This window comes from Acomys minous (genome assembly GCF_964271855.1).
Source record: "Acomys minous genome assembly, chromosome: 18".
NCBI lineage: Eukaryota > Metazoa > Chordata > Mammalia > Rodentia > Muridae > Acomys > Acomys minous.
The window spans coordinates 62,721,527-62,736,773 of NC_140501.1; the positions used below are offsets into that span (position 1 = coordinate 62,721,527).

The 15,247-nt window shown below is 37.7% G+C and overlaps 1 protein-coding gene and 1 long non-coding RNA gene across 3 annotated transcripts in view; both read left to right on the plus strand.

The window, feature by feature from the left end:
- Positions 1 to 15,247, plus strand: part of PSPC1 (paraspeckle component 1) — an 84,697-nt gene that overhangs the window by 28,372 nt on the left and 41,078 nt on the right. For both annotated transcript variants that reach the window (XR_014776391.1, XM_084767266.1), the window contains exon 6: positions 2,424 to 2,529. Coding sequence is in view for 1 of the 2 variants with exons in the window: in XM_084767266.1 (XP_084623392.1) it covers positions 2,424 to 2,529 (106 nt within the window). In the remaining variant the exon portion in view is untranslated. The remainder of the gene's footprint in view (positions 1 to 2,423; positions 2,530 to 15,247) is intronic.
- LOC311589700 lies at positions 12,204 to 15,122 on the plus strand. The gene is made up of 2 exons (XR_014776627.1): positions 12,204 to 12,551; positions 12,752 to 15,122. It is a non-coding gene; the product is annotated as an uncharacterized lncRNA (long non-coding RNA).

Here is a 15,247-nt window from a genome sequence, read left to right on the forward strand (position 1 = left end):
CAGCTTTGTAAGGTTGGTTTTGTCCTTCTACCTTTGTGCGTGTTCTGGGAATTGAACGTTAGCTCTTCAGCCTTTCATGGACTTGGTGGTAAGCATTTTTTGTTGTTGCTTTGTTTTGGTTTTTCAAGACAGATTTCACTTTATAGCCATGGCTGTCCTGGAACTCACTTTGTAGCCAGTGACAACCAAAAGATCCATCTGCTTCTGTTTCCCTAGTGCTGGGATTAAAGGTGGTGTGTGCGTGCGTGTGTGTGTGTGTGTGCGTGTGCGTGCGTGCGTGCGCGTGATAGACTATGAACACGAGTGTGAGTGCCTGCTCAGGCCAGAAGAGGACATTGGGTCTCCTTGACCTGAGGGTACAGGCAGCTTTGGTTTACACTGTATGCTTACTGGGAACTGAACTTAAGTTTTACAAGAGCAGGAAATGCTTTTGACTGCTGAGCCATCTCTCTATCACTAGTCTCAGAAATTTTGACATGAACCCCTGAGTTTTCCCTCTGGCAATGGAAGAAGTACTTTAGTAAACATATATTTTGTGGGTAAAGTTGTACACAAACCATGCAGTAGTATCTTGCAGTTTGAGAACTGTGCTGAGATTCTTAACATAGAAAGGTGACTTATAAGAGCATTATATGGCACACACCTTTAATCCTAGCACTCGGGAGGCAGAGGCAGGCGGATTGCTGTGAGTTCGAGGCCATCCTGAGCTACAAAGGGAGTCCAGGACAGCCAAGGCTACACAGAGAAAACCTGTCTTGAAAAACAAACAAATAAACAAACAAACAAAAGAGTGAGCATTATAAAAAGTGCCACTACTGTAGGAGCATTAGCTGTGTATGTCTTTCACTTTGTTGGAAATAGGTTTTCACTCTGTAGCCCTGGCTGGCTTGATTTGTACACCATGCTGGCCCTGAACTTTTAGAGATATGCCTGTTACTGCTTCCTGAGTGCTGAGATTAGTAGCTCATGCCAATGTATTTTTACTAAATCCACTACTTAAACTACTGTTTTATTTATGTGTGTGACACATACTTCAGTTTGACATGATTTAATGCCAATACCATACGACAATTTTACTTTAGTATAACTGTTTATTGTCTTAATCACTGTATAGCTTAGTTATGATTTTAATATTTTTATACACATACATAATAGTGAAGTTTGCTTTCTCTTAGTCAGTGTCAACAAATACTTTATTTTAACAAAAATATTCTAGCCAGGCAGTGGTGGCACATGCCTGTGACATCAGCACTCTGGAGGCAAAGGCAGGTGGACCTCTGAGTTTGAGATCAGCCTGGTTTACAGAGCAAGTTCTAGGATATATATTATTGTTTATATATTAATTATATGTTAATGTGTATATAATAATATATATTATTTTTTGTGTTTTAGTATTTTGCCTGCGTTTATATATATATATAAGCAACTTGTGCACCTGGTGCCCTTGGAGGTCAGAGGCATGTGTTGGATCCCCAGGAATTGGAGTTACAGTTGGTTGTGAGCCACCCTGTGGGTGCTAGGAGCCAAACTTAGATCTTCTTCAAGAACAGCAGATGCTCTTAACAGCTCAGCCATCTCTTTAGACATAGTACATGTTTCCTGAAAAGGACAAAATAGTAACTATGGTAGGTCTTTTGCTATTTAGTTCAACTACTGTGGCTCCAAAGTAGCTATAGTCAGTAAACTGCTAATTATCGATTTGTTTTGACAATTCCAGAGAGTTTCCTTATTGGCTTAATGAACATAGAGAAAAAGGGATTTAAAATACTTTCTATGCATAGTTGAATTTTTGTGTAGTTGGTTCTTTGTGATAATGTACTTTTGATTTCTTTAGTTTGTTAGCATGTATTATATATAACAGTTCATGATGGCATTTTCTCATGTATGTAATATATTTTGGCCATATTCAAGTGCATCGCCCTTTCTTGTTTCTTTTTCATTCCTGCTGTATCTGTCTTTGGTTAGACTTTGAATGTGAATTTTGCTACACTTTTCCCTCGTAAAATTTCCCCCTCTTCTACTCTCTGTCCTCATGCTGGATTGAACCCCTCTGGTTCATGCTTTGTCCATAGACCAGTCTTTTACCACTGAGCTGCATCACTTGTCCTTGGTGTATTTCAGACAGCTCCCTAGGCTGGTCGTTCATGCTGCCTTTAACCTTGTTCCTTCTCTCTCAGTGCTCCGCTGATGAGGTTACAGGTCTTACTACCAAATTGCCCGCAGCTCCTTGATATAAGCAGAATTATATGCTGTGACTTTGTTTCTTGGCTGTTCCTTGATTTGTAAGCTTATAACAAAATAAAAGGTGAAATTTAGGATGCCATAAGTAGTCCTTTGTCACAAACTTGGCATACATAATAAAACATAATGTACCTAGTAGCTCAAATGTCAATAGTGCTGAAACTTTAAAAAAATGTTTTCAGACATGAAGAGGAGCATCGTCGTCGTGAAGAAGAAATGATCCGACACAGAGAACAGGAGGAACTGAGGCGACAGCAGGAGGGCTTTAAGCCAAACTACATGGAAAATGTAAGTAAAACATTGGTTAACCAAACGGCTTAATAGACTAGATGCTATGTAATTAGAAAGTTTACGGTTTTGGTTTTCTAATTTCAGAATTTTTCATGGTTGTTAAACTAGTGATTTTTGTTAATGTCTTATTAAGTAGCTTATTAGTTTCATAAGTAATATTTATAACTTACGTTCTTCTGTTTTAATTCATTGGTGATACAAGCTCTACAATAGGAAACCTTGATACATGCATCTTCTCTACCTGGTTTTATACTGTATTGCTTCAGTCTTTTTTTTTTTTTTTTTTTGAAAGTTTCAGATATGTAATGTCTAACCATAGCAGCTCTAAATATAGAGCCGAACCTTTTCATCTAGTACATTATCTTTTCTGAATTATTTTGTATAAAACACTTAACTTCATCCAGTTTTGTTAACTAGTATGCTAATATTACCTGTTTAAAGCCCAGTTTGTAAGATCTAAAAATGGATGTGTAGAGTGGCCTTTACTGTTGTCTGATGTGTTCCCACTAGTTTTACTCTGTCGGAGCTTCTCCCCTCCTTCCTTCCTTTTCACACAGTACACCAGTTTGCAGAGCACAGCAGCTCATCTCTGGTATTTCCTGGTTATGGTTACTCAACACATTCTTTTGTCTCTGAATTTCCTTCAAGGTAGTCCAGGTTCAAAAATTTTAAATATATGTTTATTAGACTTTGGGAGCTTGTGCCATGGTGTGTGTGAGTGTGTGTGTGTGTGTGTGTGTGTGTGTGTGTGTGTGTCAGGGGACAATGTTGTGGAGTCCAGTCTCTTATACTTTATGAGTATTCTGTTCTTTAGACTTGCTCAGCAAATGCCTTCTCGCCGGGCTGACATTTCTGTTTTTGTTATTCCCCAATGATGGCGGCTCCACGAATACGTCCAAAATACTAAATTCTCTATGTTCTTAATGATATTTAAACAAGAGTTTCACTGTTCATTTGAAAGGATATCAGCTATAGTCTTTATTTTGAAAAATGTTCACTGTTATTTTGCTTTTATTGTCAAAAGCCATGATACTTTAAGAACTAGAACGTAGACTGGGCGGTGATGGCACACACCTTTAATCCCAGCACATGGGAGGCAGAGGCAGGTGGATCTCTGTGAGTTCGTGGCCATCCTTGTCTGCAGAGCGAGTTCCAGGACAGTCAGAGCTGTTACACAGAGAAAACCCAGTTTAAAAAAAAAAAAAAGAATTAAAACATATTTGACACATTTCTGAGGCTGAAAGTATTAAGTGTTTGGGGGTTTTTCTTTTTCAAATTTCTTTTTTTTTTTTTCCCCCCCAAGACAGGGTTTCTCTGTGTAGCCTTGGCTGTCCTAGACTCGCTTTGTAGACCAGGCTGGCCTCGAACTCACAGCGATACGCCTGCCTCTGCCTCTCATGCTGGGATTAAAGGTGTGAGCCACCACACTTGGCTCTTTTTCAAATTTCTGTTCTCATTCTTTTGTATCTGGAAATAGCTAGTTCTTTGGTGTTTTTTGTTTGTTTTTGATAAACACATGTAAAAAAAATCTTAACTGGTAGTAACAAGAACAAATGTTTGTCCTACTATCAGCTAAATAGTCTTTGGATGGAAATGACATGGCATTTAAATTCAGTTAGAAAAATGTCTGCGGGGCGTGGTGGTGGTGGTGGCATACGCCTTTAATCCCATCACTCGGGAGGCAGAGGTGTAGGTAGATCGCTGTGAGTTCGAGGCCAGCCTGGTGGTCTACAAAGCGAGTCCAGGACTGCCAAGGCTCCACAGAGAAACCCTGTCTCAAAAAACCAAAAAGAAAAAAGAAAAATGTCCATAGTTGTTCTATCACAAGTTTAACTTATGAAAACATTTTCAGGCCTTTGAATTTTTATTTATTGATTTATAGCTTTACCTTTTCACTTGTCTTTTCCTCCTTGGATACTTAGCATTTAATGACTTATTTTAAGCTACATCTCAGTTTTGAACATATATCTGCTGGACTTATCAATGAAAAGATACTGTGTAATAATATAAAAGGAAGTGGATTTTAGCAAGCTAAATTGGTTTTCAGTTTCTAAGCTAATATTGGTTTTCAATATTCAAATAATAATATGTAAGCTATGTATGATACATTTCTTATAGAATTTCTACTGTGGACTAAGAAATAATACCTATGCCTTTTATTTACCTAAGTATTTACTAAAGGGTTCTCTCATATTAAAATAGCTAAATACTAACTTTCTTGATATTTTCTCTGACATGAACTGCACATATTTTATAATGAACATAGTTATTTGTAGTATTCCTAATAATGTCATCCCAGAGTTGGACTAGAAAGGATTAAGTAAAATACTCCAATTCTAAACTTTTAAAGAATCTTTTTATTTTTAAAAATAACTTGATTATATCATAAATGCAGATGTAGACTGTTTTTGAAATAATGACTTTTTATTAGTGGAAATGAGTATATATTAACATAATATCTTTATAGATATTAATAATGAATGACTGGTTTTAATTTTACTTTTCCACATAGAACTTATTTATAAATATGACTTCATTTTAAAATTGAGTTATGAATTAGAGAGAGAGAGAGAGAGAGAGAGAGAGAGAGAGAGAGAGAGAGAATGTGAGAGAGAGACTGTGTGTGTTGGAGTGGAGGAGGGTTTATGAGTGAATGTGGACAGCCATATATGGAGATAAGACGACAGCTTTTGGGAGTTGGCTTTGTCCTTTTATTATGGGTTCTGAGGATGGAACTTCAGTTGTCTGTCTTACACAAGAGGTTGTACTTGACTTGTTGAGCCATCTTGCTGGCCCTGCAAGGTTTTGTTTGTTATTTTGTTTTTCAAGATAGGGCATCTCTTTGTAGCTCTGGCTGTCCTAGACCTCACTCTGTAGACCAAGCTGGCTTTGAGTTTATGTCTCTGCCTCTGGACTGCTGGGAGTAAAGGCCTGCACCACCACTGTGCTGTGGTCTCTTGGCAGGTGTTTTGTTTTGTTTTGAGACAGGGTTTCTCTGTGTAGCTTTGACTGTCCTGGACTCATTTTGTAGATCAGGCTGGCCTCAAACTCACATCAGTCCTCCTGCCTCTGCCTCCCAAGTGTTGGGATTAAAGTCATGTGCCACCGTGCCCAGCTTCAGAAGTTTTTTTCAACTTTGTTTTTAAAAAGGATTTTATTTATTATGTATACAATGTATAGTCTGCATGTGTGCCCACCTGCCAGAAGAGGGTACCAGATCTCTTGTGAGCTACTAAGTGGTTCCTGAGAATTGAACTCAGGACCTTTGGAAGAATACACAGTGCTTTTAACCTCTAAGCCATTTCTCTAGCCCCAGAATTTTAATTGGTAAAATTTTACAACTATCTAGTGAACTTTGGGAATATATGACTTAGACATTTAAAATACTCAAGGTGGTTTTATTGGCATTTCTAAATTGGATTGTGTATCATTTCATAAAATCATTTTACTAGAATAGGTTTAGATAGTATATTTAAACATTTAGATACCTTTCAGGTTGTTAAAAAAGTATGTTTTGCACGCTTAAGGCCATATAATAAAAATCTGATTAAAATATTAAATTATAGCCTGTGACCACTTCCCTTTTTTGTACTATCAAACTTTAAAGATAAACATGCTACTTGTTTTTTAAAAGATTTTTAATGGGGCTTCTGGATGGCACAGTGTGTCAGGTTACTTGCTGCCAAGGCTAAGAACCTAAGTTCAATTGCTGGGGTCCACACTATGGAAGGAGACAACCAATATCCAGAGGATGTCTCTGACATGTGCTCTGTGTCATATTGACAAAAAGACACAAAAATTGGTGGGGTGTTGATGAAGTGATTTAGAGAGTAAAATACTGGCTGTGCAAGTGCAGGGACTTCAGACCAGGCGTGTCTATAATCCCAGCAGGGGTGGATGGGTGGCATAGAGAGTGGAAGGCAAAGACGGTCAGAGACTGGCCCATCTCCAAAGTTTATTGGCCAGGTGAGTGCTAATGAGAGAGTTGAAGACGTAATTTAGGAAGACATTCCACTGCCACCTTCTGTGTGGCACGCACGCACGCACACACGCGCACACTGTTGGAAGAGTCGGAAGTGGCACCATATGCTTGTATTCTAAGTACTTTGGAAATACAGGCGTGAGGTGTGCTGCAAGGTGGAGACTAGTCTGTCTCAAAACCAAAAGTTAAAGGAAAGAGTTGTTGAGTAAGAAGAAAAAAGCTGGGTTGATGGCTCAGCAAATAACAGTAGCATTGCTTCAAAGTCAGATGACCTAACTAGATTTCCCAGGACTACACAGTAGTTTAGAACCAGCTCTCAAAAGTTGTCTTTCTAGCCAGGCGTGGTGGAACATGCCTTTAATACCAACACTTGGGAAGCAGAGGCAGATGTATCTCTGAGAGGCCAGCCTGGTCAACAAAGGGAGTCCAGAACAGCCAGGGCTCTTAATACACAGTGAAGCCATGTCTTGAAAAGCGCAAAAAAAAAAAAAAGTTTGTCTTTTGATCTCCATATGCATAAAATATAAAGCACAAGTGTTTACATATATGTAACAAAAAGGAAAAAATGGAAGATACTAAAGACGAATTCTAATTTACTTAAAATGCTTGAATATGTTGACTCATCAGTTGGAATATTTATCATTTACTCTTAAATTAATAGTTATTTTGGAAGGCTATACAGCTACTATTTTCTGAAGAGCTGTCATATTTCAATTATATTTAATGAGCTTGATAATTTTAGTAACAGTGGAGTTAATACTTACTAGGAAAATCAGAGGTTCTACTTAGAAACTTTTTGTTTGTTTGCTTTTAGTTTTTGAGACAGGGTCTACTATGTAGACCAGGTGGCCTGGCACTCACAGAGATCCACCTGGGTACGCCTGCTAGTGTGCTGGGATTAGAAGAATGGTACTGCCACGCCTGCCTCGTAAGAATGTTCTAGAGCTGGGCATGGTGGTTGCACTCCTTTAATCCCAGCACTAGTGAGGCAGAGGCACTTGGGTATCTATGAGTTCAAAGCCAGCCTGGTCTACAAAGAGAGTCTACAACAGCCAAGGCTACATGGAGAAACCCTGCCCCGAAAAAACAAACAAACATTAGTAGAGCAGAAACTGTAAGCACAAGGCTTTTAGCTTTATAATGCTACTATTATGGTAAATAAACCAAACACTAAAAGAAGTATTACAGTAGTACTTTATTGATTTCAATAATTTTGTGCTAATGGCCAAACATTGAGTTAACAGGAGTATCTGAGGCAGTTGTTGCATTCTTGTATTTGAAAAATGTACTTTTGGAAGAAATTTCTACAGTTTTAATTCCTTTTTGTTCTTTTTAAACTTTAAAATTAGACTATGTTTCTGTGTTCTCTCTTTTTTCACTGTTCAGTTTAATGGGAGGAGTCAAATGGTAAGTTTCCTTGCTCAAATCACAGCCAAAGCAGGTGTTCGTGATTAGTTTAAGAGCCTGCCTCTAAATTTGTCATTCCCTCATTGGATATACTTCAAGAGTGCTAAGTGCATGAGACCATGAAGTATACATTTTATTTCTTTAGTAATATTTTAGCATAGGATGGGGAATAACTTAATATATTTAGATAACATATTTAGGTAATATCTTTGTAAGCCTTTAACATAATTATTTTTGATATACATGTTTAGTTTTTTTTAAGAACTCCTGGGATATAAGTTAGTATTATGTTGTTAGTCTTATTTCATACTTTATTTCTTTAGAAGAATTTATTTCATTATTTAGAAAATTTGAGACTATCTTATGTGTATGTATATGTGTGTTTTGCCTGCATGGATGTATGTGTACCATGCCTGTGCCTGGTCCCTATGGAGATCAGAAGATGACATGGGAGTCCCTGGACCTGGAGTTAAAGACAGCTGTGAGCTGCCACATTGGTGCCCATGTCTTTTGAAAGAGCCACTAGTGTTCTTTAACCACTGAGTCTTCTCTCTAGGACCCTGCATATATGTTTGTTTCCTTTTGTTTTGTTTCTTTTTTCTTACCTGAGACTGGGTTTCTCTGTGCAGCCCTGTACAGGAGGATCAGAAGGCCAGGGTCATTATTGGCTATGTACCAGGTTGGAGGCCAGCCTAGGCTACACAATACCCTGACTCAAAAAGAGAGGACAAGACTCAGGGATGGCCAGGCATGGTGGCGCACGCCTTTAATCCCAGCGCTCAGGAGGCAGAGGCAGGCAGATCACTGTGAGTTTGAGGCCAGCCTGGTCTACAAAGTGAGTCCAGGACAGCCAAGGCTACACAGAGAGACCCTGTCGTAGGGGGACGTGGGGGAGGACTCAGGGATGATCCTGTATTTATTGAGTGGTAGCACATCCCTAGTGCTCCCTCCCGCCCCCCCCCCCCCAAAGATAAAGGGTCCAAACAGGTGTGGGAGGAACAAACGTAGCTAGAGTCAGTGATTTAAGAACATTGTTTTTCATAATTAGGAAGAATTCCTTTTTGTTTGTTTTGATTTTGTTTGTTTTTGTTTTTGAGATAGGGTTTCTAGACTAGGCTGGCCTCAAACTCAGCAACCCAGCTGCCTCTGCCTCCTGAGTGCTGGCATTAAAGATATCTGCCACCACCACCTGGCCTATCTACTTCTTGGGTTGTATTTTTGTTTTAGACACAGGGTCTTGCTATGTATAGCCTGGACTGGCCTGGAACTTGCAATTTAGATCGGCTGACCTCAAACTCATCTCCCTGTCTCTGCTTCCTTATTGCTGATTGTAAGAGTGTGCGCACCACTTTTCCCAGTAAATCCCTACATTTTATACCTAGAAATCAATCATTTTGTGTTTGTGTGATTAGAGCAGATTTTGGAATTGTGTACTTGGGCATAGTGTTTTGCTAAAGCCGTAGGTCCTTGTTACACATCCATAAACCAATGAAAGTATTTGTTGAGATCCGCGAGGATTTTGAATCTGTAGGTTTATGTTGGAAACACAGCCCTGGGTTTTAAAATGTTGGACAATTTACTAAGTTTCTTAGTAAAGCTTAAGATGCCTTAAATGTGCTGAATCACCACGGTCCTAGTACAAGTTTTTAGTGGTAAATGGGCTTGGGAAACATGGGAGAGAGTTGGGGATTCAGACATAAAATTTAAACAGCACAGCATTCTATCTAAATAGTGCCTTGTGGATTTGAATGTCAACCTTGAATTGGTCTTTCATATTATAGGTAGGAGATATGATCTCAACTAATGGCATTGTAAGTTTTTAGTCATTTATTTCATCTGGACCAGGGATCAACAGACCAGAGAAGGCCTGCTCAATCTGCATGCCTTCTGTGTTTTAAATAAAATTGAAACACCAAGATTTGTTAATACATGCATTGCCTTACAGAGGCTAAGTTGACTAGTTGTGAACAATATAAGATTCTATATCAAAAAGCAAAGCCTAGAATACTTACTACTTGGCCCTGTTTGCTGTTCCCTGATCTAGAATCAGTATGATAATTGGGAATCTTTAAAGAAGGGGGGCTCAGACTACCCAAACTCTTTAACATCCTGTAAATTACAATGCAAATTAATTAATGTATATGTTTCCTTTCCAGTGTTTTTAGAAGGCCCACTGAGCAGATCTGCTCATATCGTAAAAGCCAAGGTTCCTGAGGAATCCAAATTAGGTTCATGATAATCTTGTAAAATCAGAGCAAGAGTTAAGAAACAACTGCTAAAGTGATGCTGCCAAACACAATTCTTGGCGGGTTTCCAAATGTTGTTAGTTCTCGTCAGTGGGGGTTTAAAACATTCTTTCTAATGTCACTTCTTCTTGATAAGTAGTGTCAACTTTGCTATGTTATGGTACCTCCATGTCCATCTTTGTTTGTGTCTTCTATGGGTGTTGTTTTCCATCACCTCCATGATCCAATTATACAACTTGATTTGCTGTGGTGTAACATGTTCAAAACTCAAAACAGGTTTTGGGAGTAGTAAAATTTCACTAATTGAAGCTAGCAAAGAAAAATGACACCTGTTGTTACTGTTGAGAGGATGGGCAAGTACACATTTATTTTCTGCAATGATATATATTTTTTAGACAAGTTGTAATTTTGTGGTTTCCACATGGTTTATTTTATCACTCTTTCCTTGTAAGTTATCTAATGAATAATTTGATTGGCTTGCAATAGAATCCCCCCCCCCCAGAGAAATGGAGAGGAGTCAGACAACTGAACATTCAAGGGACATTTTACAAGTAATTCATATGGCCATTGCTTTCTGTAGAAGTAACTAGGGGTTATACTGAAGAAAGGGTTTGTGTTAGACTCTGACATGACTTGCAGGTCAGCTAGTTGACAGACTTTGACATGATGGTAAAATCTAAATGAATGCCTCAGTGATGTTGCAGTGGTCTTACATGTAATGTTTTCTTTTTATCCATTTTGGGTTATTATGCTTTCACTTAATTGGTTCTTTCTATTAGCTAAGGACTTATAAATATTAGGGAGGGTATGTACTTTTTTAGGACCCTTTTTTTTTATTGAGTGCATTATAAAAGAATGGGGAGCCTGGGTTGTTAATTATAATGCCACCTGTAGCTTGGAGTATCTAACTGAAACAACTTAGACTTAGAGTTAAACAAAAGCATACTCATTAAGCTTTTGATATTTGTTCGTGTTTTTGAGAATGGTCTTTAGGAATTTGATGATTAGATATATTTGAATTGAGTGTTGATCAGGGGGCTGGAGAGATGGCTCAACTATTAAGAGCACTGGCTGCTTTTCTAGATCAGAGCTCAGTTTCCACCCCCATAAATGTATATGCCATGTTTACTGCCTGCTGTGATTCCAGCCTCAAAGGATATAGTACCTTCTGGCCTCTAAGAGAACGTGCATACATGTGGTGCACAGACATACATGTGGGAAAAACATCTGTACACATAAAATATATTGATCATTTTTATTTAGGTATTTAACTCTATATTAAATTACTAGTTTTAATAATATCTAATTATAACCTTACAAGTTTTCATACAAATTGGAGCAGGTAAATATAGTGTTCTAAATTGCTTTTTTTCCCTCTCCATGTAGATCAGGCTGTCCTTAAACTCCTGTTTCTTCCTTCCAAATATTGGGGTTTAAGGCATGTAACATCACCCCCAGTTATTAAATTATTTTTTAAAACAGAAGACATAAAATTGGCTTTGGTAGAAGAATCATGTAGTCAGTCTTAAGATTATGAACAGTGCTTCCTTTGTTCTTTCTGTGATTCGTATGTAAAGGTTTTTTTCCTGAGTACATCTGATGGAAGTTATTAGCACATCTTACTTATATTTTATTCACCTTACCAAGGGAAACTTGGTGTTTCGGAGGAAAGATAACCCAGATATTTATATACTCATTCTCACCCCCCCAACTCCTCCCTCCCTCCCTCCTTCTCTCCCTCCCTCCCTCCCTCCCTCCTTCTCTCTCTCTCATTCTTCTCTTCCTGGAGGATTGTCTATGATATATATATTCTTTACAGACGCAGTTTGTATGTTACCTCTGATTATTCTTTGTACTCCCTTTCATTTTTGCTTAGTACATTCTAATTTTCAAAATGTCTTTGATTACTGTCACGCTGACTATTTTGAGGGCAAGATTTGTGTATTTGTAATGTAGTTATTTAGATGTAAGCTGACAGAATTAAATAGTTCTTGTGTGTGTGTGTGTGTGTGTGTGTGTGTGTGTGTGTGTGTGTGTGTGTGTGTTCCTGCCCCCACATGCCAGTGTAGGCATAGGAGCTCAAGCGTGTAATCTTGGTACTCTAAGAGTATGGCAAGTATGGCAGGAGCTCCACAACTTTGAGGTCACCCTGGGATGCTACATAGATGGGTAGATGCTATAGATTGAGAGAAAGATAGATAGTGATGGGATGTGATGGCGTACACCTGTAACCCCAGCCTTCACAGGCAGAGGCAGGTGGATCTGAGTTCTAGGTCAGCCTGGTCTACAAAACAAGACTAGGACAGCCAAGGCTATCATAGAAACCCTGTCTTGAAAAACCAAAAAGGAAAGAAGGAAGGTAGGTAGATAATCTGCAATTATAGGTTTTTTGTTTTTTAAAGATTTTATTATTAAGACTACAGTGCTCTGCCTGCATGTACACCTGCATGCCAGAAGAGGGCATCAGATCACATTTAGATGGTTGTGAGCCACCATGTGGTTGCTGGGAATTGAAGTCAGGACCTCTGGAAGAGCAGTCAGTGCTCTTAATCTCTGAACCATCTCTCCAGCCCTGCAATTATAGTTTTAAATATACTCTATGAGTCACTGGACCTTGGTATGTTTTCTCCTAGATTAAGCACTTGGTAGATTGTGGGAACAACACAGGATGGCACTGATATAAAACTAATGGACTATTTTTAATAGAGTACATAATAGAATCATATAATGAATATTTTTTTTAAAAACTGCAAGTAACCTACTTTTTTATATGTGTGCTTTATTTTCAGCAAACATAACTTAATGTGAGAGTTCTATATACTTTAAAAGACTGGTTTCCATTAAAGGAAGATGTTTTTTTCTATTAAGGGAAAAAATTGCACATTATTTCCTGTGCTTGGGGATTTTGTTACAGAGTTTCTACAGGGCCTTTCAGAAGTACTGTTGAAATGTTCTTGAGGGCCTAGAGAGGGAATTATCTACTGGGTAGTAATCTGAGAATTTATTTTCAGTGTTTTCTTTAAAGTTTTAACTGATAAAATTGGTTCATTACCCTGCTGTGTTGTAGGTGTGCCAAGTCTTTTCATTCGAAATGGTAAGTTATAATAACTTTTGGTTCAGACGGTAAGTTTACCTTTTTCAAGTAAATGAAGAAGAGAGTAAGCAAGTGGAAGCAGCCGGGCGTGGTGGCGCACACCATTAATCCCAATACTCGGGAGACAGAGGCAGGCAGATGGCTGTGAGTTCTAGGACAGCCAAGGCTACACAGAGAAACCCTGTCTCAAAAAAACACAAAAAAAAATGTGGACGCTGAACCTGGCATTAGAAACGTCATTAATGTGTATAATGTGTAGTCAGTACTTTTATTTAGTGAGTCGTTTGAATTAGTAACAGCTTTGAAGAAAGCATATTTATATTTGGCTTGTTATTTCTGCTCTGTGACTTTAGTGTCGAGGCATTCTGCGGGAATTATTTTAGTTGGTGATTATATTTTTAAAATGTTTTTTTTAGAATAGCCTACATTTAATTTTTCTATGCTTTAATATTGAGAGCATAAAACTGTGTATTATCACTTAAATGTCTAAATTAGGATTCTAAATTAAACTAAATACATGGGTACTGCTAGTGGTGTAAACCTTGGTCTGTAAGCATATTCTACTGGTTATGTGCTTAAGTTAGATTGTTGATTATTATAATTGTGTTTTCAAAGACTTTTAATAATTTCAAATAACAAAGTTTATTGGTAAGTGTGCTTTTTTTGTCTTAAGTTTTCTGTATCATAAATCATGTTTCTTGGTTGTAAATCCAACTGTATTTGATGTAAGTTGACTTCTTTGCTATATTAATTCATTCTCTGTATTGTCAACATTGATATAGTTGTAGCAATAGCTTCTTTTACAGTTTCAAATTTTATATAACTGATTCTTTTATAGTACTTAAAATCTAAAAATTATACAAAACCTGTTACTTTGAGCTGCCTATTTAGGAAAAATGTATTTGATAACACCGCAGTGCTCCTGGGAAACTGTTGGTATAATGTAAAAAGCAAACAGCAGAAAAGGACTTTCTCCTTTATGACATGTGTGGTTCTTCATAATGTTGGACCAGATGATGCGCTCTTCCATTGCTTTCTCCTTTTCATAGGACCAGCTTCACACTGTCTTCTATACAGTCTATGTTGTGTTCTTTTGGCTCATCTTTCATAACTTGACCTATCAAATCAATAGTTGCATATCATAAGAAAACATAGTGGGTGACAGAGACAAGTAAAAGGGGGCAGACCTGCCCTACCCACTCCTATTAGAATGCTTTATTAACATCTAGTAGTCGTATTTGTTTTGTTGCTGGTGCCATTGCTCATTCTTTTGGTAGTTTGGTATTATTTAAGGAAAAAACCACTGAACTAAACTTGAACAATAATTAAGTATTACTGGTATATTCTAGCAACCAGAAGCATCTTTTCAGCAGTATGTAGTCTGTAATCCTAGTAGGTAAGCTGAGACAGAAAGCAAGAGTTTTAGTGACAACCTAGCTCAGGAAACAACACAAAAACAGCTCTTTATAGAGATTTGGTATAAGAAGTGAAAGTTATAATCATTATTGTATGTCCTCAGGTAAATGTTAAAAATAAAATTAACTCAATGTTATATTCGGTTCAAATATTAATTTTTATACAATATATGTTCCCTTTTGTCTGCTGAGTATATGTGGTTTTGTACAGTTTAGTCTCAGGAAAATACCATGCATTAAAAAGCAGCTGCTTTGAAAAAATAAAATAAAATTTAAGAGCTGGAGAGACGGCTCAGAGGTTAAGAGCTGCTCTTCCAAAGGTCCTGAGTTCAATTCCCAGCAACCACATGGTGGCTCACAACCATCTATAGTGAGATCTGGTGCCCTCTTCTGGCCTGCTGGTGTACATGCAAGCAGAATAATAAATAAGTCTTAAAAAAAAAAAAGCAGCTACTGATTTTGCTGCATTTAAAGCTTTAAAATGCACTGTTGAGTGAAAGCCTGTATATTTTAAGTAATCTCCCTGCTTGTTGTTATTTTTATTTCTGATTGGACAAAGACCAATTATTTT